General features: G+C 54.0%; 9 protein-coding genes across 9 annotated transcripts; 5 read left to right on the forward strand and 4 right to left on the reverse strand.

Moving 5' to 3' along the window:
• Positions 1 to 422: 422 nt before the first annotated feature.
• PHYSODRAFT_312096 (hypothetical protein) lies at positions 423 to 1,628 on the forward strand (the record flags this gene model as incomplete). Its single annotated transcript, XM_009522781.1, has 1 exon — positions 423 to 1,628. The coding sequence occupies one exon, from the start codon at positions 423 to 425 to the stop codon at positions 1,626 to 1,628; it is 1,206 nt and encodes a 401-aa protein (XP_009521076.1).
• A 38-nt stretch (positions 1,629 to 1,666) lies between these two features.
• PHYSODRAFT_326768 (hypothetical protein) lies at positions 1,667 to 5,745 on the reverse strand (the record flags this gene model as incomplete). The annotated part of the gene is made up of 4 exons (XM_009522782.1): positions 1,667 to 2,737; positions 2,803 to 3,093; positions 3,142 to 4,233; positions 4,321 to 5,745. 4 exons carry the CDS (start codon positions 5,743 to 5,745, stop codon positions 1,667 to 1,669), a joined length of 3,879 nt encoding a protein of 1,292 aa, XP_009521077.1.
• Positions 5,746 to 6,259: 514 nt separating this feature from the next.
• On the reverse strand, positions 6,260 to 8,383 carry PHYSODRAFT_326769 (hypothetical protein; the record flags this gene model as incomplete). The annotated part of the gene is made up of 1 exon (XM_009522783.1): positions 6,260 to 8,383. The coding sequence occupies one exon, from the start codon at positions 8,381 to 8,383 to the stop codon at positions 6,260 to 6,262; it is 2,124 nt and encodes a 707-aa protein (XP_009521078.1).
• A 715-nt stretch (positions 8,384 to 9,098) lies between these two features.
• Positions 9,099 to 9,537, forward strand: PHYSODRAFT_247789 (hypothetical protein; the record flags this gene model as incomplete). The annotated part of the gene is made up of 2 exons (XM_009522784.1): positions 9,099 to 9,160; positions 9,225 to 9,537. The coding sequence occupies 2 exons, from the start codon at positions 9,099 to 9,101 to the stop codon at positions 9,535 to 9,537; spliced, it is 375 nt and encodes a 124-aa protein (XP_009521079.1).
• Positions 9,538 to 10,041: 504 nt separating this feature from the next.
• Positions 10,042 to 12,813, forward strand: PHYSODRAFT_247740 (hypothetical protein; the record flags this gene model as incomplete). The annotated part of the gene is made up of 3 exons (XM_009522785.1): positions 10,042 to 10,127; positions 10,177 to 10,877; positions 11,795 to 12,813. 3 exons carry the CDS (start codon positions 10,042 to 10,044, stop codon positions 12,811 to 12,813), a joined length of 1,806 nt encoding a protein of 601 aa, XP_009521080.1.
• A 145-nt stretch (positions 12,814 to 12,958) lies between these two features.
• On the reverse strand, positions 12,959 to 13,837 carry PHYSODRAFT_486393 (hypothetical protein; the record flags this gene model as incomplete). Its single annotated transcript, XM_009522786.1, has 2 exons — positions 12,959 to 13,208; positions 13,278 to 13,837. 2 exons carry the CDS (start codon positions 13,835 to 13,837, stop codon positions 12,959 to 12,961), a joined length of 810 nt encoding a protein of 269 aa, XP_009521081.1.
• A 3,269-nt stretch (positions 13,838 to 17,106) lies between these two features.
• PHYSODRAFT_247813 (hypothetical protein) lies at positions 17,107 to 18,782 on the reverse strand (the record flags this gene model as incomplete). Its single annotated transcript, XM_009522787.1, has 3 exons — positions 17,107 to 17,475; positions 17,604 to 18,063; positions 18,097 to 18,782. The coding sequence occupies 3 exons, from the start codon at positions 18,780 to 18,782 to the stop codon at positions 17,107 to 17,109; spliced, it is 1,515 nt and encodes a 504-aa protein (XP_009521082.1).
• Positions 18,783 to 20,158: 1,376 nt separating this feature from the next.
• Positions 20,159 to 20,596, forward strand: PHYSODRAFT_419100 (hypothetical protein; the record flags this gene model as incomplete). Its single annotated transcript, XM_009522788.1, has 1 exon — positions 20,159 to 20,596. A coding segment is annotated over one exon (438 nt), but the record flags the coding sequence as incomplete, so codon positions are not given.
• A 1,009-nt stretch (positions 20,597 to 21,605) lies between these two features.
• PHYSODRAFT_485797 (hypothetical protein) lies at positions 21,606 to 22,276 on the forward strand (the record flags this gene model as incomplete). The annotated part of the gene is made up of 3 exons (XM_009522789.1): positions 21,606 to 21,775; positions 21,824 to 22,027; positions 22,093 to 22,276. 3 exons carry the CDS (start codon positions 21,606 to 21,608, stop codon positions 22,274 to 22,276), a joined length of 558 nt encoding a protein of 185 aa, XP_009521084.1.
• Positions 22,277 to 23,470: the final 1,194 nt, after the last annotated feature.

Below are 23,470 nucleotides of genomic sequence, written 5' to 3' on the forward strand. Positions count from 1 at the left end.
TTTAGGGGGATGCCGAGATTTGGAATTGGACAAGCTCTCTTGAGACTGTCTGAGGGTCTCGGAGAGTCTCTGGGTTTCGTGGTGCTAGTGAGCAACCGTGCTTTGTCATTTTTTAGTGTACGCGCGGTCATGGTGAGTCTTAAGCTTAGAGCAACATCCTCTCTCACTTACTACGCGATGTCCGGGAGTTGAGATGCCTCCTACTCAGAGTGAAAAATACTCAGTGCAACTCGCCTCACTCACCTCATGTGAGCCCTGTGGTAGCCATGTGTGCGTGCGAACAATCACGGGTGGTGTTGACCAGGGGGTGGCCAAAGCAAGGGCAGCGCTGTCTCCTGAATGCAGGTCACCTTGCGATGGCGTGAAGTGAAGGCTTCCTACGGACGGCTCAGTATCACTTCCGAGCTTTAACGCACTCAAAAATGTCTCCCAAGGCAAAACGACCTTCAAATGAGCCTCTACTCGGAGCAGCGTCGTCGTGGGTGGAACTGCTGAGCCAGAGTCAAAACGTGGGGTCGAGCGGTTTGGACAGCAGCAGCGAAGTCTCAGATACCAGAGAGGCCATCCATCCCAAGCGCTCCAAGAGGAAACAGGCCAAGGTACCGCTCGCCAAGAAGCGCCGGACGACGTACGACATCCGCAAACAGCAGAAGAGCGATCTAGTGGCGGAGGTAGCCATGCTGGAGAAGCATCTCGAACTACTCAAGCACCGGGTCCTTCTGGAGCAGGGCGAAGCTAACACGACAATCAGACACGCTGAAGCCGCCAATTCGGTATTGCATGAAAGTATTCAGGGCCAGCGCGTGGCGATCGCTGGAGCTCAGGGAATTCTGGTAGCGCACACGGTAAGGACTGCAAGTTTTCGTCGGTTCAATCCGAAGATATCTAACAAAAATACTATCTTTGTGTACCTTAGCAGCAAAACCTGTCGTCGTTGCAACTTCATTCGACTGGGAGTCGATAGCCTGGAGCGTCGTGCTACTCAAATGGCGATGAAGGAGCGAAAATTGCGAGAAGCTAAGCGGCTTGTCTCGGCGTGGAGTCAAGATCTCGACACCGAGTCGACCGTATCGCAGGAGAACCGGTTCGAGTCGCCCGAAGGAGGATTCTCCGTCGTTCGGTTCGACAACGCGCCACTCCCTGCCACGTCCGTCAAAGCCGTGTACGACGCGTTCATGCAGTTGATCCAGTACGCAGAGATCATCGTCTCGGAGCTGTTTGGCTGCATCACAGTTCGCGAAGACACGGAGTTCGAAGCTGCCGACATCTCGCAGTTGCGTCTCGTGTCGTCCACTTCACACGGGGCAACCGTCGAGTCCAACTCGATCGTCTTCTCCGAGTTTGTCGATGGGCCTGATGAATGTTACGGAATGATAGCGGTAGACTTCGTCGATTCTGACGAGTTGTACCCTTATCTCCCAGCGGAGCGCGTGCGTCGAGACGCGATCACCTTGGTCTTAATCCGAGCTGTACCCTCGAGAGAAAGTCGTGGTCAGTACGCGGTGGACGTGCCTGAAGCTAGCGCACTCCGAGCTAGACGTCCCGAAGGAAGGCTTGGCGGAATTGCAGGAGAGCTCCATGGCATGGGGAGACACGATGAAGAAGTGCATTATGCAGCATTTAGCTAAATGCGAAGTCGAAAATGGAGCAAAGTAAATTCTGGGGTTTATCTCTTCTGGTGATTGATAAATCGCAGTGACAGCAGCGCGAGTACGCGGAAGACGGCGATGAAGACGAACACGATGCCGAAGTTGCGCCAGATGTCGTCGTGCTTGAGGTTGAACACCGTCTCGACGTACTCTTTAACGGTGATGTGGTCGATGTTCACGGGGGTATTCGTCACAGGTTGACAGCCGAGTTGCGAGCCGACTCCATTGTACTGCTGTGTGTTGGCATCCCACGTGGGCAACTCGTCGCAGTCGGCAAAGACCAGCGCTCCCATGACGGCGATAGCGTATCGATGCGGAGTGATGTCGTACAGCCACTTGTAGCCGCTCGGGATCTCGATCGCTGGCGGGTTGAAGCCCATGAATAGGATGAAAATCGAGTTGACCAGCACGCCGATGATCGCCGCCACCTCCATGCTCGGGAGCGCGTACACGAAGAGCTGGCCCATGTACGTCTGCACCAAGATGAAGAGCGACATGTTGATCCAGTAGAGCATAGCTGTGCCCAAGCCCGAGAAGCCCACCATCGGGTACCAGATCACCGTGAAGAGCAGGCCACTCGCGAAGCCGTACGGAATCTCCGCCACGGTCGAGCCCACGAAGTACCAGAGCGCATTGTAACATTGCGCTGAGCGTTCTCGATAAAATGAAGCGCGCTCCTCGGACGCAATGGGGAGTACGCTGTTGAAGGAGACGAGGCCGTTGAAGAGCGCAACGCAGAAGATCATCCCAACACCGCCGTTGAGTCCTTGGTACGTCTTGTACTCGGAGTCCACAAACACCAAGCCGAACTGCACGCTCAATATCAGCGCGATGATGAACCGAGTGATGTTGTACGACGGCGTGCGCCAGTACATGCGCATGAAGCACAGCACAAGGAACTGAGCTTGGGTCCAGGACGACGCCGCTCGCTTCCGACCGAAAATCATCTCAGGAACGTCAGGCGACGGGAATGCAACGCCTTCTTTCGTCAAGTTCGAGTCCAGCACGCGCTTCTGCTCGCTCTCGTTGAAATACTGCACAAAGTCAACGTCGTTGGTCGACGTGTGACCGACTCCAGCTCCGATACACTCAAGCATCCACGTGGCTGGATTGTAGCCTTCTAGCAGCGTGGAATTCGTCCGAAGTAGTCGACCAAGTGCTGGCAATCAGCCCCCAAGTCGCCGAAGAACACGGTCTCGCCGCCGCGCTTCAGTAGCAGCAGACTGTCGAACAACATGAAGACCTCTGTCGATGGCTGGTGAATCGTACACACAATGGTGCGTCCGCTGTCGGCCACCTTGCGAACACCGTCCATGATCATCTTGGCCGAGCGTGCATCCCAGCCGCTCGTCGGTTCGTCCAGGAAGAGCACAGAGGGCTGTGCTGCCAACTCCACGCCGATCGTCAAGCGCTTCATCTGCTCCACGGAGCTGCCACGAATGATCTGGCCCGCAATGTCGTGCATGTCCAGCAGATCCAGTCATTCATTGACCGAGTCGTACTTCTTGCTGTCCGGGATACTGCTGTCTTGGCGAAGGAACGAGCTGAACGTCAGCGCTTCTCGGAACGTAGCAGCTTCGGAGTGAATGTCCATTTGTTTGCAGTACCCCGTCGATCGTCGGATGGCCAAGTCGGTCGCTTCGTAGCCGTTCAGCAGGATTTTGCCCTTGATCGTGCCCTCCGTCTTCCTGCCGGCAATGACGTCCATCAACGTCGTCTTCCCAGCGCCAGAAGAGCCCATGAGCGCAGTGATGGAGCCTGGCATAGCAAATCCGCTGATGCCTTTGAGCAAGTCGAGCGATTCGTTCGGGTTGGTCGGGGAGCGTACAGAATACCACAAGTCCTGGAAGGCGAGCGTCACGGGGATGAAGTTCTTTTCTCGCTCTTTGACGTCGAGAACCGTCGAGTTTCTGGCAAAAGGTGTCGTCTGTGAAGACTCTTGCTTGGGTGTAGCCAGCAATGTGTAGCTGTCCTCATCCGCAGCTGCGTTCTTCTTGGAGAGTTTGACGTGCTCTGGGCTCTCGTACCTCTTGTGCTCGAGGACGATGTAGCCGATACCCATGAAGATCGCGCCGCATACGATCCAGAACGTCTCGGACGGGACGTCGAACAACGACATGTAGTACTCGCCCATGCTCATGCCGAACTGCGCGCAGTAGTCAACGCCTTCGTACACGCACACATCGAACGACGAGGACCGGTACTGATTCACTGCCATCGCCCGCATGCACCACGAAATGGGGTCCAGCCAGTAGAGAAACACCAGGAAGTCCGGTAGCTGGTCCTTGGAGACGACGAAGCCAGCGAAGAGAATGAAGAAGACCACCGAGATCATTGCAATGGGCTTGGAGATGTGGATGTCCGGCGCGATTGCTGTGACGAAGAAGAACCACGCAGCGAACGCCATGTTGGTCATAATGATCAGCACCATGAAGATGATGAAGTTTTCAGCCGAGCTCACGAAGCCGCACATCCAGTAGATCAGAGTTCCGAACACCAAGCTCTCCCCAACAGCGAGTGGGAGCTGAGCCACGGAGCACGACAACACGTAGGCCGAAGTCCGGTAGAAGTTCGCGCCGCGTTGCTAGTAGAAAATGTCCCGTGCCGCCATGAACGTCGGGATCTGAGAGGCCTGACCGAGCGCCAAGAAGAGGATGCACTGGAACAGAACCCCCAGCACCACTTGGACGTTCGTCGGGTTGATGTTCCAGAAGGTCGAGGCGTTGATGAGCCCCATGACGACGATCATGATCGCTCGACCTCGTAGGAAGGCCGTGTTCCTCATCGTAAGCATCGCCTGCCTCCGCATCAGCGTCATCGTGTTGCTCAAGAACGACTGCTGGAACTCGGGCATCGAATCCATATCGTCGAGGTTGTGGCCATTGCCTAGAGGCTGTTCAAGTGCACGAAGCATCTCCTGGTGGATGCTCGACTGCCGGAAAATTGTACCGAATTCACTCGGCGCTCGAGGGAAGTTGGTCATGCCAACCGGAAGCGCGCGCTCGTACTGACGCTGCTGTTTGGTACCAAGATCCAGCAGGAAGTCGGCTACATCACGTCCAGGAGGGCGGACGAACCCCATCGACGAGAAATACCCCTCAACTTCGTCACGAGGTCCATGGTACATCACTTCACCGTCGTTCAGGATCATCACGTCGTCGAAGAGGTTAAAAACTTCCGGCGCTGGCTGCAGCAGTGCAATCACGACGGTCTTGTTCAGCTTCTTGGCCACGCTGCGTTGGGTGCTGATGATGTCGAACGTGGCCGCGCTGTCCAAGCCGGTGCTGATCTCGTCCATGAAGGTTACAGGGTTTGTGCCAAGCTCCATTTCTCCCGTCGTGACGCGCTTCCGCTCTCCACCCGAAACTCCGCGCAGCATCGCGTCACCGACGACCGTATCTTGGCAGTTCTCGAGACCAAGTTGGCAGATCACGACGTCCGGGTAGTGGTCCGACAAGGCTTTGGACAAGTCCAGCGCAGCAAGGTTTTGCTCGGTTGTCCCATTGGTGAATCGTTGGTCGGCGTTGTTAGCCACCACTTGTCGACCCGAAAACTCGTGCGCAAACTCGAGCGTCTCCTTGACGGTCAGCAGCGGGAAGTGCTTGTCACGCTGAGGCACATACGACACGAACTGCGGCAGGCGCTTGGCTACAGTCTCCTGTTGTTCGCCGTTGAACGAGACGACGCCTTCGACTGTGACGTTCTTGTTGACGGGGAAGCGGCTGCTGAGCACCTTCATAAGCGACGACTTGCCGGAGCCAGGCTGCCCCAGTATGAGCGTGATGGTGCCCGGCTTGAACACGCCACTCGTGCTCTTGAGGATCTCCTTGCGCACGACGTTCTTCGTCGAGATCTTCGTGGCCCTCTTCTTGAGCGTGTTCCACAGCGTCGGCAGTTCGTGTGTCGTGTCGTTCTCGTCCGCCACGACGATATCCGCCGATATGGAGAAGTTGCTGAAGCGCACCTCCATCTGCGGCAGCGACCGACCCATTGCAGCCTCGAAGGCCGTTGAGACGTGGTCGTGCAGAGCTTGAGGGCCATGATCCATCAGTGCAGCACCCGAATCAAGGCCAGGTTTATTGTCGATCACCGGCATGACGGTGAAAGTCGTGGACTGCACTTGCTCTAAGTCGGGATGTTAAGCTCGCGAAGCAAATTGCAGAATGACATCAAGTTGGCTTGGCTTGGCGCAGGGTTTTCTTTGTTAGAGGCGATGGTGTTACGCAACCACTGGCAGCGTATGCCGGGTGTCGAAAGGAGCTGCATGGGTGTCGGTGAATAAACCTCTGGAAGATTGTTCGCGCTTGACTTTGAAGTGGAATAAACAATCCGAGCGCCATATTACCACATCGACGTTGCGAACTAGATTACCTGGGAATTCCCGCGGAAGCTCCGTGGGAATTACCGTAACTACACAGCAAAAATACTACTATGCACTACAGAACTACTAAAGATACAAAACATGCAACCTAGTTACCAAGTCGCAATGGTCGATGCGATTTGGCGTCCAATAAGTGGTGGCCGCCTTGGTGACCGCCACAACCCCCTCCACCCACCAACCCGCGGAGGAAGCCTTGGGATAAACGCTGTTATGATCAGTGATTCTCATATCAACTTGGCCGTTGAAGACGCTCCGGCCGAACACCCTCGCCTTCACGCATCTGTGTCAGCGCCACCTCCAACATGTTCTTGGAGGCATTCACGTCGCGTTCGACGGTCGCTCCACAACCGCCATTCCGCTTAAGACAGTGGTAGACCTTGTGCACTCCAACAGTTCGTACAACCTTGTCGCGACATCGGTGCTTAACCTGTTGGTTCTCCATCGGAGCGAGCGAGTAGCAGCCGTGGTGCATTTTGCTAGTGAGATACTCGTCCACAATCATGACGTCGACGCCGCGATAATCCGTGAGCATGCGCCGGAGCTTCATGACTGGACCCGGGGTCTTCTTTTTGATGATGCCGCTGCTGTTGTTCAACTCCCAGTTGCCAAACGCGATCAAAGTACGCGTGCCAGGCTCTCCTGCCAGTTCCCGACGAATAGCTCGCAGGTTCTTCTCAGCCAACATTTGCCGGCGGAAGCGCATGTCACGAAAGGTTTTTGTCATGAAGAACGAAAAGAGTCTCACCATCTTGGGCACAGTGTAGTCGAGATACTCCATCAACATCGTAAGGGAAGCTGTCTTCTTTGTCGGCATGTCCTTGAACACCTTCCTGATTTCCGAGTTGTGACCGAGTTTTCGTCGAATTTTACGATTACTACTCGAGCAACCAGAGTCGCTGTAGAACTTCTTGGCTGGGTAGCTAAGAAAGTCGTCGCTGAAGGTTTGCGAGCGGACGCTGTACGTGCATGCTACGAACATGTCGGTGAACCCCGGATCCGCCCCCTTGATCTTGTCGTAGTTCTCAATCTTGCGCAGCGGAGGCTCGGCTTTCGGTTCTCGTTTGGGTTTGTGAAGCAGGACACTGGCACCTATGCCATCCGTGCAGATTTGACCATGGAACACCAGTCGAGTCCCTTTTTCGAGGTCAGCTACTCGAAATAGCTTGCGCCACCAAATGTCTGCTACCCCAGACCAGTTCTCCTTCTTAATACTGTCTCCGAGCGAGATGCTGCCGCCATCCTCCGTGCGGGCAATCATGTTGAGATCCAGATCGTCGCTACTTCTCCGCAGCAAGTCCCACAGCCCCGTAGATGTCATGCTGAAGTAAGAGCTCCGGAAACCCTGCTTGGTCGGGATGATGTTGTACACACGTTCCTGTCGGATCTTCGGGTTATCCTTGTTGGTCTCGTTGAACTCCTCCACAGCCTTCAGGTACTTGTGAAATAATCGCAACACGTCCGTGGATTTCCAGTCTACTTTCTGGTTCTGATTTCTTGGTATATCTTCTCGCAGAGCGCCCACGATGCCATTGACGGCGTCACACGATTGGCACTCGGCTGGGAACGGTTTCTTCTGGCGCTTCTTGGTTCGGCAGCTTTTGCAATGCCGACGGTTGCACGCCTCGTCCAGCACCCAAGACGTTATCAGGAATGCGTCAGCACGATGCTCTGGGTATTTCACCCTCACATACTGCCGGAGGCGCCGCGCTAGGTTCTTCCACGTAGAGGTCTCGGTGTTCTTCGCCATCTGCGTAGCCGCCTGCTCGAACCACCCCAGGCAAATGTACTTGCAATCAAGCGGTCGAGCTCCTCCGCGATGCTTCAGGTACTCATCTGCTGCACGCTCAAAGTCGACCCATTTCCACTCCTCCAACGCAAGGTCCGGCTGGACCTTCCTTTCTTTTGACTTCTGAAACACGGCCTTGAACGACTTCTTAGGCCTGGACTTTTTCGACACGGTAGCCATGCACCTACGAAAAAACTTATTGTCCATAGGAGGGAGCACTCCACCACCCGTGGGGTTCTCAATCGTGTGCATCACGACGAAGTTGGCAAGGAGCCAGCCTTCGGCAGCAGCGTGGTTCATCGTCATGATCACGTCGTTCCAGTGGAGAGCTCGCGCCTCCGGGGTGCAGAAACTCTTGAGCGTCACCTTCCGCGCCACAATGTCAACGGTTTTCGCGTCCGCCTTGCGTTTCGCTACGTCGGGCCTGCGTCGCTTCGGGGGTCCAGGCCCACCCGTGTCGTGGGCGTCCGGAGGAGGAGCTCTCTTCTTAGAAGCCTTTCTTCGTGCCTTGGACCTGTTTGGGACCTCGGAACCAGGGGGCCGAGCTCTCTTCTTCTTCGATGGCATTCTTCGAGACTTGCTTGTTGTGAGTGAAGAACGAGAATAGCAGGAACGACGTTCCATTCCTATCAGGAACTGGCGCCACCATGCTTACAGCGTCTGCAGCTGCCACTTGCAGCCATGGTGCCAGCCATGGTGGGTTGGTTGGAACAATAGAATGATGTTGCGGAACTCTCAAAGGTGCGGACGTTGCGAATAATCCGAAACCCTGTTTACCTTTTTCGTAAACATGCTGGTTTTCCGTGCCGCGGAACGCCAAAGTCTCTGAAATCGTCACAATTTAATCAGGAAGTACAACTCCAACCGTCAGCTCCACTAGATAATGACACAGTCTGTCACGCTGTTGTTCGCCCACGGCGCAGGGTTCTGCAGGGAGATCTGGGGGCCGATTATCCATCGACTACAAGAGTCTCCGCTATTGCAGAACGCCGCCGTAGACACGGAGTTCGTGGGTTTCGAGGTCAAATACCACGGCAGCAACCGAGATGAGTCGGAGGCTCCTGGATCTCAGCAACCCCACGGCTCCCAGGGTCATCAACCCCTCGGGTGATTTAACCACGTGGACTTCAGCCGAGGTGCTCAAAAACGTGCAAGCGCTCAAGAGCAAAAGCCCCGGTCGGCTGCTGATAGGGATTGGCCACTCGATGGGCGCTTGCGCTCTTTGGGACTCCGAAGTGCAGCAGCCTGGCACCTTTGACGGCCTCGTGCTGTTCGAGGCGACATGAACGTCGACCACGTCACGGACTTCCTCGTCTCGATCACGCTGCCGCGCCAGTCTTCCTGGTAAGTTGGCGCCTTAATAACTGTTCGGACTGCGTAGACTCGTACTGACCTTCTTGGGTTGTAGGCCGACACGTGAGGCAGCGGAGCAGCATCTCCGCACCTTCAGCAACTTCTCCGCGTGGGAGCGAGAGTCGTTGGACGCGTACATCAAAGGCGGCCTCGTCGAAGACGCCTCCTCCGGCCAGACGACGCTGGCGTGCAGCCCCCTGATGGAAGCGTCGCTGTACTGCAGCCCTCTCATGTTCTGCTCCGACGAGCAGCTCGCCCGCGTCAAGTGCCGCGTCGTGATCCACAGCGGGGGTCACTCCAAGATGTTCCTGTCCTCCATCTTCGAGGAGATGCACGACAAGTGGCCGCACATTTACTCGGTTTGTTGAAGATAGAGGGGAAACTCCCGGGACCACTTTGACCATCCGGACCACCTGGACCAGGTTGACCACGTTCCCGATTTCCCGATTAACTCCCTAGTATGCTATTAGCCAATCAGGATGCTTTATACGACGCAAGCTGAATTTGACAACGCAGTTCAAAACGAGGGCAGTGACCAGCAATGGCATGGAGCAGCGGAAATGCCGCAGGCCCGAGTACGTATCCATGAGTATGCTGCAAGCTAGTGTATTAACCTTAAGATGGAGTGGAGAAATAGCTGTCTAACGTGTTTGCTGACTTGCTAACCAGCTTCAAGCACTGAGGGGTTTTGCTGTCGTCGCACTTCACGTGCTTTTGCCTGCAGTCGGGGCAGGAGATTGCCTTCCGTTTCTGGTTTTGTGTGGCACCTCCCGGACGGATGGCACTTCCGGATCAGGCGTGGTCTGTGAACGATTTTTAAATCGTTTTAAAAAACCATGAGTGCAATTACGGGCTCAGTGTCGCCGACGACTATGGCGTACGACTACCCGTTCAGTGACGACGAGAACAGTGAACTTGGTCCACTGAAGCAGGAGTGGCCGTTCGGTGGAGAAGGAAGGTCCAAAGACGTGCCAGTCCCCGGATAGAGCAAAATGTCAAACAATCAGCAAACTATTGGCTCGAGCGGATCGACAGGCTGACGAGTACTCTTTCGGAGGTCGAGCCGACACGTTGCCGATCGTCGCCAGTCTTGTTGTCAAAGACGTTGGGCCAGGCTCGGTCCCACTGACTGAGGAAGAAGCTACAAACCTGATCGGCAAGAGCAAGAAATCTCCGTTTGGACACAAGTTTGAGACAAAACTGGACGAGAATGTACGCAATAGCTGGCAACTGGAGCCTGACCAAGTCGAAATCAACAACCCGCAGTGGCACACCGGCATTGAGGAGATAACCGCTACCATTGCAGCACGTTTGGGGTACGAAGGCGTTCCTCTAAGCTGTCAGCTGTACAAAATGCTCATCTATGGACAAGGAGGGCACTTTGTGAAGCACCAAGACACTGAGAAAGAAGACGGGATGATCGCCACGTTGGTGGTTCAGTTACCCAGTCTGCACGAAGGAGGAGACCTGGTCATCTATCGCGGCGGGAGGCCACTGCACCGCCACGACTTTGGCAAGGCTGATGGTAGCGCTGGCTACTTTCCCCATTATGGTGTGCACTACGCGGACGCGGAGCACTCATTGGAGACAGTGATCAAGGGATATCGACTCGTGCTGGTCTATTCGCTCTGCCTGCCAGCAAAGATGGTTCACCTGAAAAAGAGCTCTAACAAGCTGATGAGTGATGAGCTGGCTGAGGCTGTTGCCGGTATGGGCACTGAGGACGAATCTTTCGCGCTGCTGCTAGGGGACAATCTATTATAGGTCATGAAGCGATTTGGTCACGCCCTTTGGTCACGCCATCTTGGGATCTGGTTCTCTGCCTGCCCCGCCTTGTGAGGCCTCAAAACTGCTTTAGGCTGCTTTAGACGTGTCGTACTGCATGCTGGTTCATGTTCAGACGCTTCGAAGCTGCTATCTTCGCCGATAGCCGGTGTAGAAGCCCCAATTTTGGCTCAACCCGGCGTTAGCAGCTTCAGGACAGCTAATTAGATATCGTGGAGGGTGTGGCTGTCCCAGAAGTGATCCTTCATCGATTGAAAGTGTGCTTGAGTGGTTTCTCATATTCAACACTAGTGTAAGTCACGTGACCAAATCGCGTGACCAAATCGCTTCATGACCTGTAATAGGCATTACCGCTGCTAGAGCACGAGTACACTGAGAAAATTCTTGGCGATCTTGGCGTTGGATCATTGAAAGGCATCGATCGGGCGAGGTTCAGCGCTCTGAAGGGAGCGAATGACGCGGTTCCAGGCCACAAGCAGCTTCAGTTTTTCATTTTGTTGCTAACCTGCGAGATTGCGTACGATAGCCCAGATGGCTACGAACTTGGCGGTTGGGAGGAAAGTTGTCGGGAGCACAACGTTCGTTGGTACTCTACAACGGGTGAGAGTATTGGCAGTGGAAGCACCAGTTCTGGTATGAACTTCCTCAATCCCGGCCATGAACCATTTGCAAGTTTGTGGGCAGCAGCTCTGTGGTTGGCTACCTCGGTAATGAGGGGGGCACCATGGACACCAAGTACTCTCGATATGCGATCAAAGCCTGGCCTGCAGCTCAAGGCGTGAAGACTGCTCTTCGGTTAAGCAACTTGACGGTTGCAGCCAAGTGTCTGCAATCTCAAAAGCCCGTGGATGCTGCTAAACTGCGGGGAGCTGGCCAAAGTTGAGTTGGACAAGGAGCAGGAGGAAGTGTCCGCTACCTTTTTCCGAACGCTGAGTGAGCTGGTGGTAGATGCGAGCGACTTATCTCTGATTGATTTCTTCCTCATCAACGTTTACAAGGATCGGTTCGATCTCGCAGCTCCGCTGATCCCGATCGTACGCAAATTCGCTTGGGACGACATCGGCCCCATCCTTTCGCGCTGGTTGGATGGCGTAGATGATGGGAAAGCGATGGCGGTGCTCTTGAACATTGTGGATGGGCTGGGACTTGAAAAGGAGGCAGCTCCGACGGCCCTCGTGAAGCTCGCAAGCGAGAGAGCACTGAAGCTTTCCTGGGACGATCTCATGAAGTCGAATATAGTGTCGTTACTCTGGAAGTGGCTCATTCAAGCTGGTGACAAGCAAATGATTGAGAAGGTGGCTACTAAGTTCAAGACGATGGATCCGAGTCAGCTTGGTCCCGTGATGGAAGCTTTCGTGGAGAATGCTGGCTACATTGAAAGAGGCGACGACAAGTGCGAAGTTGTGGCGCCAGTCATCGCAGTTCGAGTTGAGTGGCTCAAGAGCCAGATTGAAGAGCTGAAGAAGCCGTTCTCGTGGGCGATGCCGAATGCAAAGTTCCCACATAACGCTCAGGTTGAAGCGTTCCTCCAAGGCACCGAGGAATCCATGACGACGAAAGGTATCGAGACATTTGAGACCCTGCAAGATGCGAGAAACTACGCCGCTCAGTGGATGCGGGAGGAGCAAGTCGAGGCATCGTCTGAGATGGAGGCTGCAGAGGAGGACGGCACCGCTTTCGTGACAATCACCAAGACACCCGACTGGTTTATGGAGCACGAAAAGAAACTGGCGAAGTACAACACGGAGTTAAAGCTTTTGGAAGAATGCTACGATGAGGTCACCCAGGGAGGGCCGAGGAAACAAGCCAGGGTCGAAGCTTCGTGCCGTTATGGCATCAAACCAGATAGACTACAATAGCAGCGCATGCTGATGGTGTCGTTTGTCTGCTGACTTGCTAACATTGAATGAATGTTCTTAAACTACTCTAAGAAAGAGTGCGTGGGTGATGATATAGATTCAAAACTCGCGGGCTTGACTCCTTGCAGATTGTACGACTGCTCTTCTAGTCGTAGCGCGTCACAGTGCGGCCGTTGAGAGGCTGCACAGGGCGCGCGTTGTTGCCGTCGTCCGTGATGTGGTACACCAACAGGTCCTTGTGAAGGCGGTCGAAGTCAGCCGACGAGATCTGGATCGGGTTCATCACGACCCACCAGTCCGCAGTCTCATCGCAACCCGGAGTCGTGAGGCTGCCCGGGTAGTTGTAGATGCCGCCGGTCTTGCTGGCCTTCTGGATGAGCTCTGAGTAGGACTCACTGCAAAGAAACAAATGTTAGTCGAGTTGCTTGACATCAATACACCCTGACATAAAGAGCTCAACTTACAGCTCCACCGTGATAGCCTCGTTCTGGTGCTCCGTCGAGTTGACGTTCTCAAGCGCGTCAAGAAGAGGTCCCAGCCAGACGTCCGACGTGGGGGCGATGTCGAGGAAGATGCCAACGACCATCAACGCAGAACTGTTGTTTCTCATGTGCACGAAGTGGATCTCGGCGTCGTGGGCCTTGCCGTCCACAGTGTGCTCCGACGGAGCGTGCAGGTGGAACTGGGCCATGTTGTACGCCGCGTCATTCACAGTCGCAACGCAGTCGCCTCCGATGATGTCCACCTCGAGCGGCTCGTGCGGCTCGGTCAGGTTGTACTGGGAGCATGAGCCGCTGAAGCTGATCGGGCTCGGCTGGCACGCGGGCGACTTGGCCACCGTCTTGATGTCGATGGGCGACTGGCGCACTCCGCCGCACGCCTCCCAGTGCTCAGCCCACTTGGACGAGTGCACCATGCTGGGGTCGTTGGCGCGGTAGCCCCAAACGGTGTCCGTCGCCACTTCGGCGGAGGCGGTCAGGACGGAGGCAGCGAGGATAGCGGGGATCGAGGCGATGGACTTCATTGGGTTGGAACTCAGTTGAATCGGAGAGTTGTTGCGTTGAAAGGCAAGTTGAGGAATGATCGATTAAGCGGGTCAAAGATCGATCGATCTATCGCGGAGTTGCACCGAAAAACCAAGCACTCGGAATGGGGAGCAGCGAGACAGCGTGTTTACAATGCATCGTTTGGCTGGACATTTGTCCAGATGGGATTGCCAAATGCTGTGCTGCTCTTACGGAAGATTTGTTAACTTGACTGAGCGCCTTTAGCGAGCGACCACATGACAAACACGTCGCAAGTTGTTGGCAAGAGCTTACCGCGCGGTAATTTTAATCATTGAAATGCACGTACACACGATTCCGGAGACTTCGTTCAAGTTCGTCGCAGTCACTTTACGGATGGGGATTTTCTTCTCGGTACGGCAGCGTCTTCGGCTGGTTCTTCGGAAGCAGCCTCAGGGTGGCCGACGTATCCTCAAGACATCGTATGTAAACAAGTTGACAAATATCCAGCCCCTCGATGTGCTGAAAGCGAAGCATTCGATGCTGTTCGTCGGGGAAACACTAGGATAACGATACAGTGCATTGGAGCATTCTGAATAGCTCCTACTCGAATTGAAGTACGGTATTAACCATTACCATCACAAAGGCAATCGCCTCGTTTACAACCTCTTTAAGGTAAAACGAATTTATCATTGCCTGGGCATGAATAGCAAGATTGAGGTGCAGAAAACTATGGCCAGGCACAGCTCTAACGACCTGTGAGATTAACGCAAAATCCAGAGTCAGGACTCGAGCGCGCCACCAAAGGTTCTTATCCACGATCACAGCTGAACCTCACTGCGCCCCAAAGCGGACCTCCCTTTCGTTACCGCTTTGATATTCGTGACGCGCTTTCTTCGGCGTTCCTTTGAACTGCTCTCCCAGCTGCGCCAGCTCCTATCTGTATTGAACCAACTTCTTTTGGGCATGGTCGAACCATTCGCGCGTCTTCGTAATCGTCACAAAAGGCTCGTTGCCTTGGGCAGCTACCATTTTAAAGGACGCCTTGCATCGATACCTATAACTGCAATAAGAGACAAATTCCTTCGCTTTGTGGAGGTCAGCAAACTTCGCCACGCCTTCCGTAGTCATCGACCGCTTCGGCCCTTGCAGAAACGCCGCAATTCGTGGATGTATCGAGTCCTTTGCGTATGGCATTTTCCACGAGAACGTCTTGTCGACTTGGTCAAGTCGGCTGATTTCTTCCTTCAGCCAGTCCATTCGCTCCGATGCAATCGTCTCCAGCACATCAAACTTGCCCGTTGTGTCACTGCTGTCGACGTACTTTGAGTACACTTCAATGAACAGGCCCAGCTTCTTCGGCTTCTTTTTCATAATCTTGCCGGTAATCTGCTCAAACGTTTGAGCGTCTGCAGGAAGGAGAATGTGCTTCATGAACATGTCGATCACCTTGGAATTCCGCAACTCTTAAGTTCTTTTCAGTGGCCAGTTTGATGAGATCTTGCTGAGCTCTTGCATCTTCCACCATATCCGCAACTTGAATCAGCAGCTCCATCTCCGACTCTCCTGGTGTTTCGTCATCTTGGAGCAAGAAAGCCGTGTTCCCCAACAAGTCGAGCAGCGCTCCACCAACTTCACTCCATGCAAATGCATCGGCGATCTTAACAATCAGTGGAAGTATAGTTTCGTTTGCGTGGAGACCTCCCAAATGGGGGCAATAGGTCGAAAGGAACAACTTGGCCAGGTCCACATCACCAACATCCAGCAAAAGCTCACAAAAAGATCGTGAAAATCTGATTGAAACCTTGGGAACTCTCCAGTCCCATGCATAAAAGTTTCGTAGCACCGTAGCATCAACTGGTCGACGAGAGAGTAATTCCTCCACGGCAATCTCTTCAGAGACGAGGTTCAAGAGATTTTCGAGGTGAAAACTGGCTGGCCACGCAACAATTGCGAATCTGTAGTACCTGGTGCTTTTAATCGGCCCATCATTGCCCGTGTACACATCTTCGGCGGTTCCATAGGCTTTCCAGAGCTGGATAAAGCTTTCTTTTCCAGGGTTGAGAAATTTCAGATATACTTTTAGCGTATAGTCGTCCCAGTGTCCGACGTCTTTTCCATTGATAGAGTACCAGTGCAGAGCTTGGTTACGACCACAGTGTCGCCAACCTTCTTCGTCCAGCATGTTGTTTTCCTTCAATATCAGCTTGGCAATGAAGAAACGGAGTTTCTTGTCGTCAGCCACAACTTGGTTGGCTTCTTCAAGCGCTCGGAATCTTGCGCTGTCGACTCCTTTCAGAGCTCCGGCGCCTAGCTCTCCAATGTTCTTCTTGGTGTACTCGTGCGATAACAGCAACGCAAACGACTCGTCTTCTTTCTCCATTGAACTGATCACATCGACTAAATCCTCGCCAAGCGTCCGGTTCGGATCTCGATGGAGGTGGCGCATTGACACCGGCAAGCAAATGGAGTAGACCAGAGCGAGGCGAAACCCCTTCGTCACTTTCTCCAACGCATGCTCCGCGTCAGCATAGTGCACAACATAGTGACAGAAGAACGGGGCGGAGCCGGTGCTCCTCCCAAAATCATGGCGGTGCTCGATCTTTCCGTCTCGATACACCACCAAGTCACCTCCCTCGTGCGTGCTGGGGGCTGAACCACAAGCGTCGCGATCATGCCGTCCTCCTTCTCCGTATCTTGGTGCTTAAGGAAATGTCCTCCCTCTTCATACACCAAAAGCTTGTAGAGCACACACTGGAGCGGCACGCCCTTGTACCCCAGTCGACTGGCAATGATCTCAGTCAAATCGTCAATCCCAGTCTGCCAAAGTGGGTTCTTGATCTCCACTTGGTCTGGTGCCAGTTGCCAGCTCTTGCGGATGTTCTCGTCCATCTTCGTGTCCATGCCGTGACCAAACGGGGACTTCTTACATTTCGCGATCAGCTTCTGGGCTTGTGGTTCGTCCAGCGGTAGTGGTGTATTGCCAATTTCGTTGACGAGAATGCCGGGTGCAGGTGGGAGAGTCTCAGCTCGACCACCGAAAGAGTACTCGCCTGCGTTCTCGTCGGCAATTGCTAGAGTTTCACTCATCTTGACACAGGCAGCTCCTATGGGGACTGGAACTTCGTCAGGCTCACCCTCTCCACCGAAAGGCCATCTGACATCCTTGAAGTCCTGCTTGAAAGCCATTTGCTGAATTAACTGGTCCTCGCTGGAGCTTCTTTGTGCAAGTGAAGGAAATTACCGAATGGGCTGCAGCAACGCTGTTCAAAAATTTTCAGAGAAAACATCACTGACGAGTTTTGTCGCTGAGGCACTTCGGGTGAACGCGGTATGCGGCTACAGGAACCGAGACACCGAATCCTTGCGGGTCGGCGGCTGCAGCACTGCTGGTCTGCGCGATCATCACCATGGCCACAGCACTGGGACCTGGCATATGGCTCAGAGCACTCCCTGCCATGTCGGCTGCAGACAAGAATGACGACCCCGAGGAACTATGCCCAGACAGGTCCGTCGCCTCACCCGCATGCATCGACTGGTCCGAATCACCACTGGGGCCCACCACACTGGGAACTGAGTCTTCACGCGCCATCGTCTCCATACCCATGACCGGAACCAGAGGTCCCGTGACCGAAAGGGCCGGAGATTGAGGCGGTGGCTGCGGTGCCAAAAAAGTCTGGGAGCTGCTCGCTGCGACTCCAGCGCGGGACGCTTGGTCTGCGGTTGTCCTGACGCGCTTGATGCAGGACTCCTGCGGTGAGTTCTCGTGATCCGCAGTCTGCGGACCAACTGAAGCCCCAAGAGCTCCACTGTGTCGTCGGTCATCAGGATGTCACCTTCCTCGTCACGCGCTTGGTTGTCAGCCGGAGACACAGGGCGGACTTCAGGCAGTTGGTCGAGTGACTGGCGAATGTGAAACCCCACACCACGCATCAACTTGTTCCACTCGAGGCACTCCACGGCAACCCGCGCTTGAACTTCTTCGACTCCGTGGCGAATCTGGTTCTCCGAGACAGCGGCCAATTCAGGAATCGAGCTCCATATCGGAACGACATTGCAGAACTCGAAGCCAGCTTCCATGAGCATCGTCTGGAGAAGCGCAACACACGACAGCTGCGGGGGCAGCTTCGGCGACACCGAGGTCGCTCTCAGGTCAGTGACCAAGGGTTGACGCCGGCGTCGAACCGACAGCATCTTGATCCAAGACTCCGAGAGGCGGCCAGCGTTCAAAAGCCCCAGATAGCGACTGGTCTCAAGCGCAGCCTTCACCCATGCCTACATGTCGTACTCGTCCTCGGCCTCGTCATAGACTATGTCGACCGGAGAGATCACTTCACCAGGCAGGGCGACCCAGCGCCTCAGCTGTTCCACGCCGTAGGCACGAGCTTCGTCATCGGCGACCGACACCAGTTGTCCACTTCCGCCTCCAACTTCGCCACTCACTCCTCGGGGAATCACCGGGAGACTTCCTCGCGGAAGCGCGTGGCCACGCGGTGGAGGAAGCTCAGGTCCAAGAACTTGGGCTCCCGGGGCCAACCCAAGACGCACATGTGCACCGTTACCCGGGACCGTGGTGGTCTCGTGATGCCCTCGCAGCACGAGGTGATCGCGTTTTCCCAGTGCACTCTCAGCCGCGGGGCTGAGAGCTAACTCCAGAGGTGGTTGAGGCAACGCCGGAACGTCACGAAAGGTAGGTCGACCAGGACTTGACTGCGTCGATCTTGGGACCAGCTCTCGTGGAGACCGCCGTGGTGTGGACTGCGTCGACGTCGGACGCGGCGACTCCGCCAGCGCAAGTTGTTGCTCGACTCTCGCCGACATTCCAGGATCCTGCGCGGGCTCTGGCAGCGGCGCCGGCAGCTGGAGCGGTCTTGACACTTGGCGCGCGCCTCGACCGCGACCTCGAACCCCAGCGCGACGTCCAGGACTCGCAGCAGGTACAATCTTGTTTTCAGGCGTAGACATCTTGAACTCCTTGAATACACGCTTGACTTCCAATCCCCAATCCGGGCACGCGCACCAGCTGTGACGAGGCGCGAGTGCCTTTTGCGATCGGTAGAGCACAAGCAAGTCTCAAGAATGTGGCTCGATAGGCAGACGACCACGAGCTAGAGAGCTAGGATCGTCCACGCAGTGAGCTGCTTGAGAAATATCAGCACACCGCTGGTCATGCGCACGCTTGTGTATCCCCTTGCGGTTGGTTCTTTTGATCGGCGATTAGTATCAACCCCGCGACTCAAGAATCTACACCAGTCAACGCCAACAAACACTTCAATCCTAATATACAGAGTTAAACACATTATACAATCACACAGATACCTCTTGTCCTCTCTTCTTTCTCTAGGCCCAGGACTAAGGCCAAATCTCCAAGTCTTCGGGTCCAAACCCAAGACACTTGGACAGTCTTGTGGACGCGCACCACTCCTCCAAGAGGAGAACAGCAATTCAATCAAATATCGACTTATACAGCCTAATACCGATACAAATCGCTCTCAGGAGCCTCACTATACGCTTACTCCCGCAATATATAACACACCAAGCCAACACGGTGTATGTGCAGAAATATGGAATAGATAAGTTCACGCCCAGGCTTTCGCAATGGATCCCTTACCTAAAGAACTTTGAATTTTTGGTGGAGAACGCTCTCAGGGCTTCGGCCCAACACGACTTCGGCACTTGAGGGAAAAACGAACTCTGTTTTGATTAAAGGCTACATGCAAAGACGATCTTTCCAGCGACGCCTGGTCGCTGGGTTGACTACTGGATCTTTCTCCAGAGTGTTGGTCCCGATTTTTATCGAAGCTTGAAGGGTCGCCGTCGTGGGTAAACCTCAGATCTTGAGATGATATGAGATCATCGCGAGAGTCTTGGGATTCCCGTGATTCTTGAGTCTGGGTCTGGGAGGAACCTTAGTTGAAGGCCTTCTCGAGTTTTGTGGGAAGCAAGTCCGGGATAGCAGGCTCCATAGAGTGGCAATCTTGATAATATCTTGGGCAATCCGGAAAGCACCCCGAATACCGGTCGATAACTCGTGCCGAACTCCACCTTATTCCAGGATTCAGGGTAGGATCGCACGCAATCCCATGTGCTTCTGGGAACGGGAACAACTTAACCGCAGCAATGCCCTTTTCAGGGGTGCCGGGTATCCGAAAACATGCTCTTGTTTTGTAGACCAGACCTCGAGACTCCGGGATTCTGCAGACCTTGAGATTGTATCAACATTTTGGCACACCCGTCCGAACCAATCAGCGATCGTAAAAAATACTCTGGGCCGAAGATGAGACATTGAAGTCCGGGAAAGTTTCCACTCGCAGGATTTGGGAAAGGCGCCGCGCCACACGTATCCCATGTTGTATTCTGGTGACTATGGCCCGGCCGATGAGGTGCTGGACAAGGCCGAATCCCCGTTGGAGTTATTCTTCTTCTTCATGCCTCGAAGGCTCTGGCTCAAAATTGCATCTGAGAGCAACCGCTACTACGATCAGCATTTGAACGAGCGTGTCGACCGGATGTACGAAAAGAAGGTAGCGCAGGACGCCGATGTGACAAGAGACTCGGTGCTACTAGCTGAAACGAAGCAACACAAGAAAATCAAAGCCAAGGACGTGCACCACTGTATTGGACTGCTTATAGCGAGGATGCTATGCCCTCACAAGCACCGTTTTGCTGATCACTGGGCCAAAGAAGGTGTTGGTGCTGTACCAAAAGGCACCTTCGGTCGCTACATGTCCAAGGCGCGTTTTGGGCGGATTATGCAAAATCTCCACTTCACAGACAACACGGACGCAAAAGCGGAAACGGACCGGGCGGGGAAGGTGTGCTCAGTCGTGGACGCTTTACAAGAAACGTTTGCGCGCGGCTACAACGTACCGCCCGTGTTGGCTTTCGACGAGGCCATGATTCCATCTCGTAGCCGCTACAACGTCACCCGGCAGTTTATGAAGGACAAACCCCACAAGAGGGGCACCAAGGTTTTCATGACGTGTTGCGCGGACACCGCCTATTGCCTTCGGTACGTTGTGAGCGCTCTCCAATACGGGGAGCGCATTTTTTCCCCACTAAGTCTCACATGTTGTATTATACGTCGTGCTAACTGTCATTGCGTTGTATATACAACATGTTAGACTTCAAGTGTATTGCGGGACCGATCAACACGCAGACGAACTTGGCGGAGCATCTCCAACAGAGTTTTCGGCGGACCCCAACTCCGGTCCTGCAGCGGTCTTGCGGAATTTACACAAAGTGTTACCTCCTCCAAAAACTGGTGTCTACTATGCCGTAGTGACGGATCGCGTTTACACGTCCGTGCAGCTCGCGCTGCAGTTGCTGACTCACAATGTGTACTCAATCGGCACTATTCAGACGAACAAGAAGGGCTTTCCGCCAGCGCTGATTACGAAGGACGCCTCACGACCGGCAGACGTGGCGCGTGGATCTGCCGTTGTCGCGGTCGCAAAGTGCTGCCCACAACTCCAGGCCATACTCTAGTGGGACCGCCTCCCAGTGTATTTGTTGTCGACAGGAAGCAGCACTACGACTGAGAGCTGTGGTAAGTTTTGGTTGCTATTCAATTGTACTCAGTCTTTATGCTAACACTGGTATTCTGTAGGGGGACATATTCCTGGTGGCGAACGATTCATCATTCCCTGTCCGTCTGCGATGCGTGACTACCATCGTTGAATAGGTGGGGTCGACATTCACGATCAATTGCGGCTGCAGCGAGTAGCGCTGCAGCAATCGGTGCGCTGTCGAAAGTTCTACAAGACTGTCTTTCTGGGACTTGTGGACATGGCGATGGTCAATGCATTTATCGTCTATCGAGAGTACAAGAAGCAGCGAGGCGAGCCAGCTCAAGACCATGCTGAATTCTTCCAGGAACTTCAGGCGCAGCTCCAACAAGTCATGAATGCTGATTTGGTCGATGAGGTATATACTACATGTGCTATATCAGACATGTTGTACATGATGTATATATGTCTAACACTTACGAATGCTGATGTATAGAGTCCTCAGCCTCCGCCATCAAACCCCAGGGGACAAGGCCCAAGCCGTCACAAGCTTGTTGAGTTTCCAGAGTGGGTGCAGACTCGCGAGGGTGTGCGCAAGCGGCCGCAGCACCAATGCAAGGTCTGCTCAATTCGCAAGAAAAAAGTGGGTGAGCGCCCAGCAACACGCTTCTGTTGCGAAACATGCAGTGAGGGCAATAGACGGTAAGTCTTGTGGGCACATTGCTAGTGAATTGTTACTGACTGTGGTTATTTGTGCGTATGGTTAGTGTATACCTTTGTGACCGCATCTGCCCCGAACACTACCCCGGCAATCGGCTGACATGCCACCAAATTTGGCACGATATGTGGAAGAACGGAGAGGAGCGGCCACGCCCTCGCGTCGGTCGGGACATTCAAATGCGCGCACTTGGAAAGAAACGCCGCGGCAGTCGCGTTCAAGACAGGCAGTGAGGAGGCGCCAGAGCATGAGGATGAGGCCAAGCAGGCGGAGCAGGAGAACGAGGAGGCCGATCAGGAGGAAGAGGCTGAGGAGTAGGAAAGGGCATTTTCGTTTGCTGTAGGAAGAGCAGCTAAGTTTTTACACGTTTAGGTTTGCAAACAATGATTGCATTTTACATATTCTGGAGATTTTGTCTGTGTTTTGCGCGGTCCCAATAAAAAGGCCTAGTCATGACGTAGGATATACCCCCTGTCGACTGGGCAAGGGCCACCTTAGGTGGATTTGACAACATGTATGTGCACGGCAGTGCAACTACAATAAAGTACATCGTACTTATTGGGGACGAAGTCCCCACTTATAATCATCTATCACTCCTCTTTACTCTATTTCTTATCTCTCTTTACTTACCTCTCTTAATCTGAGACATGAACGGTTAGGGTTTACATCTAGAATCACTTCCCCGGGGCCAAAAATTGCGCAAAAAACCTCGGTTGGACAACCCTCTCTTGATCCATAGACACGCTTAACTGCGTAAAAACTGGAGTGACTTCTTCTGAGAAGGGGTCGATGCCATTAAAGTGGGGGGACACGATTTAGCCTCGACGATAAACGCTAATCAAACAGGCATCGGGAAGCGAATCGCGGGTTTAGATAAATTGCTACACTTTAGATCGCACCGAGCGCAAAAAAAACGCCACCAAGTCCTCGGCTTCACTCTGATTTAGAGCGCCAAGTCAGCGCTTGCATCCATTACTACGAGTGAGTTAGTGCTGGGAAGGGTAGAATTGCTAAAAGAGAGTGCACTTCAACTTGCCTGCATGGATACGTGCTACGCAAAGCTCACCATGTCCAATACTCTGTGAAGCTACAGCCTGTAGCCTACAGATAGCTCCTGGTAGTGACGCAGGTAGTCTCCTTATACCTTGGGGGCCCGCACCCCACACTACGGAACTAGCTCCAAGCCGCAACGACGGGTTCGCTCGCTGCCCTGCTGGTTGCTGGGCCCTCCTACGCGGACATGTTCACGGGCACCCCGCGCGGGTTTGCTTTGGCTGTGCTCCTCGCAACCACTTGCTGCCGATAGAATAGAGAATCTTGCGATAGTGTAACAATTTTTAAATTGTGTTATTAATACCGGTAAGTGATATGGTATAAGTGATATGGTATGTAGCACTAGAGAGGAAGTACGGCGGTCATCGGGAGCC

The sequence above is a fragment of the Phytophthora sojae genome, assembly GCF_000149755.1.
Source record: "Phytophthora sojae unplaced genomic scaffold PHYSOscaffold_2, whole genome shotgun sequence".
Lineage (NCBI taxonomy): Eukaryota > Oomycota > Peronosporomycetes > Peronosporales > Peronosporaceae > Phytophthora > Phytophthora sojae.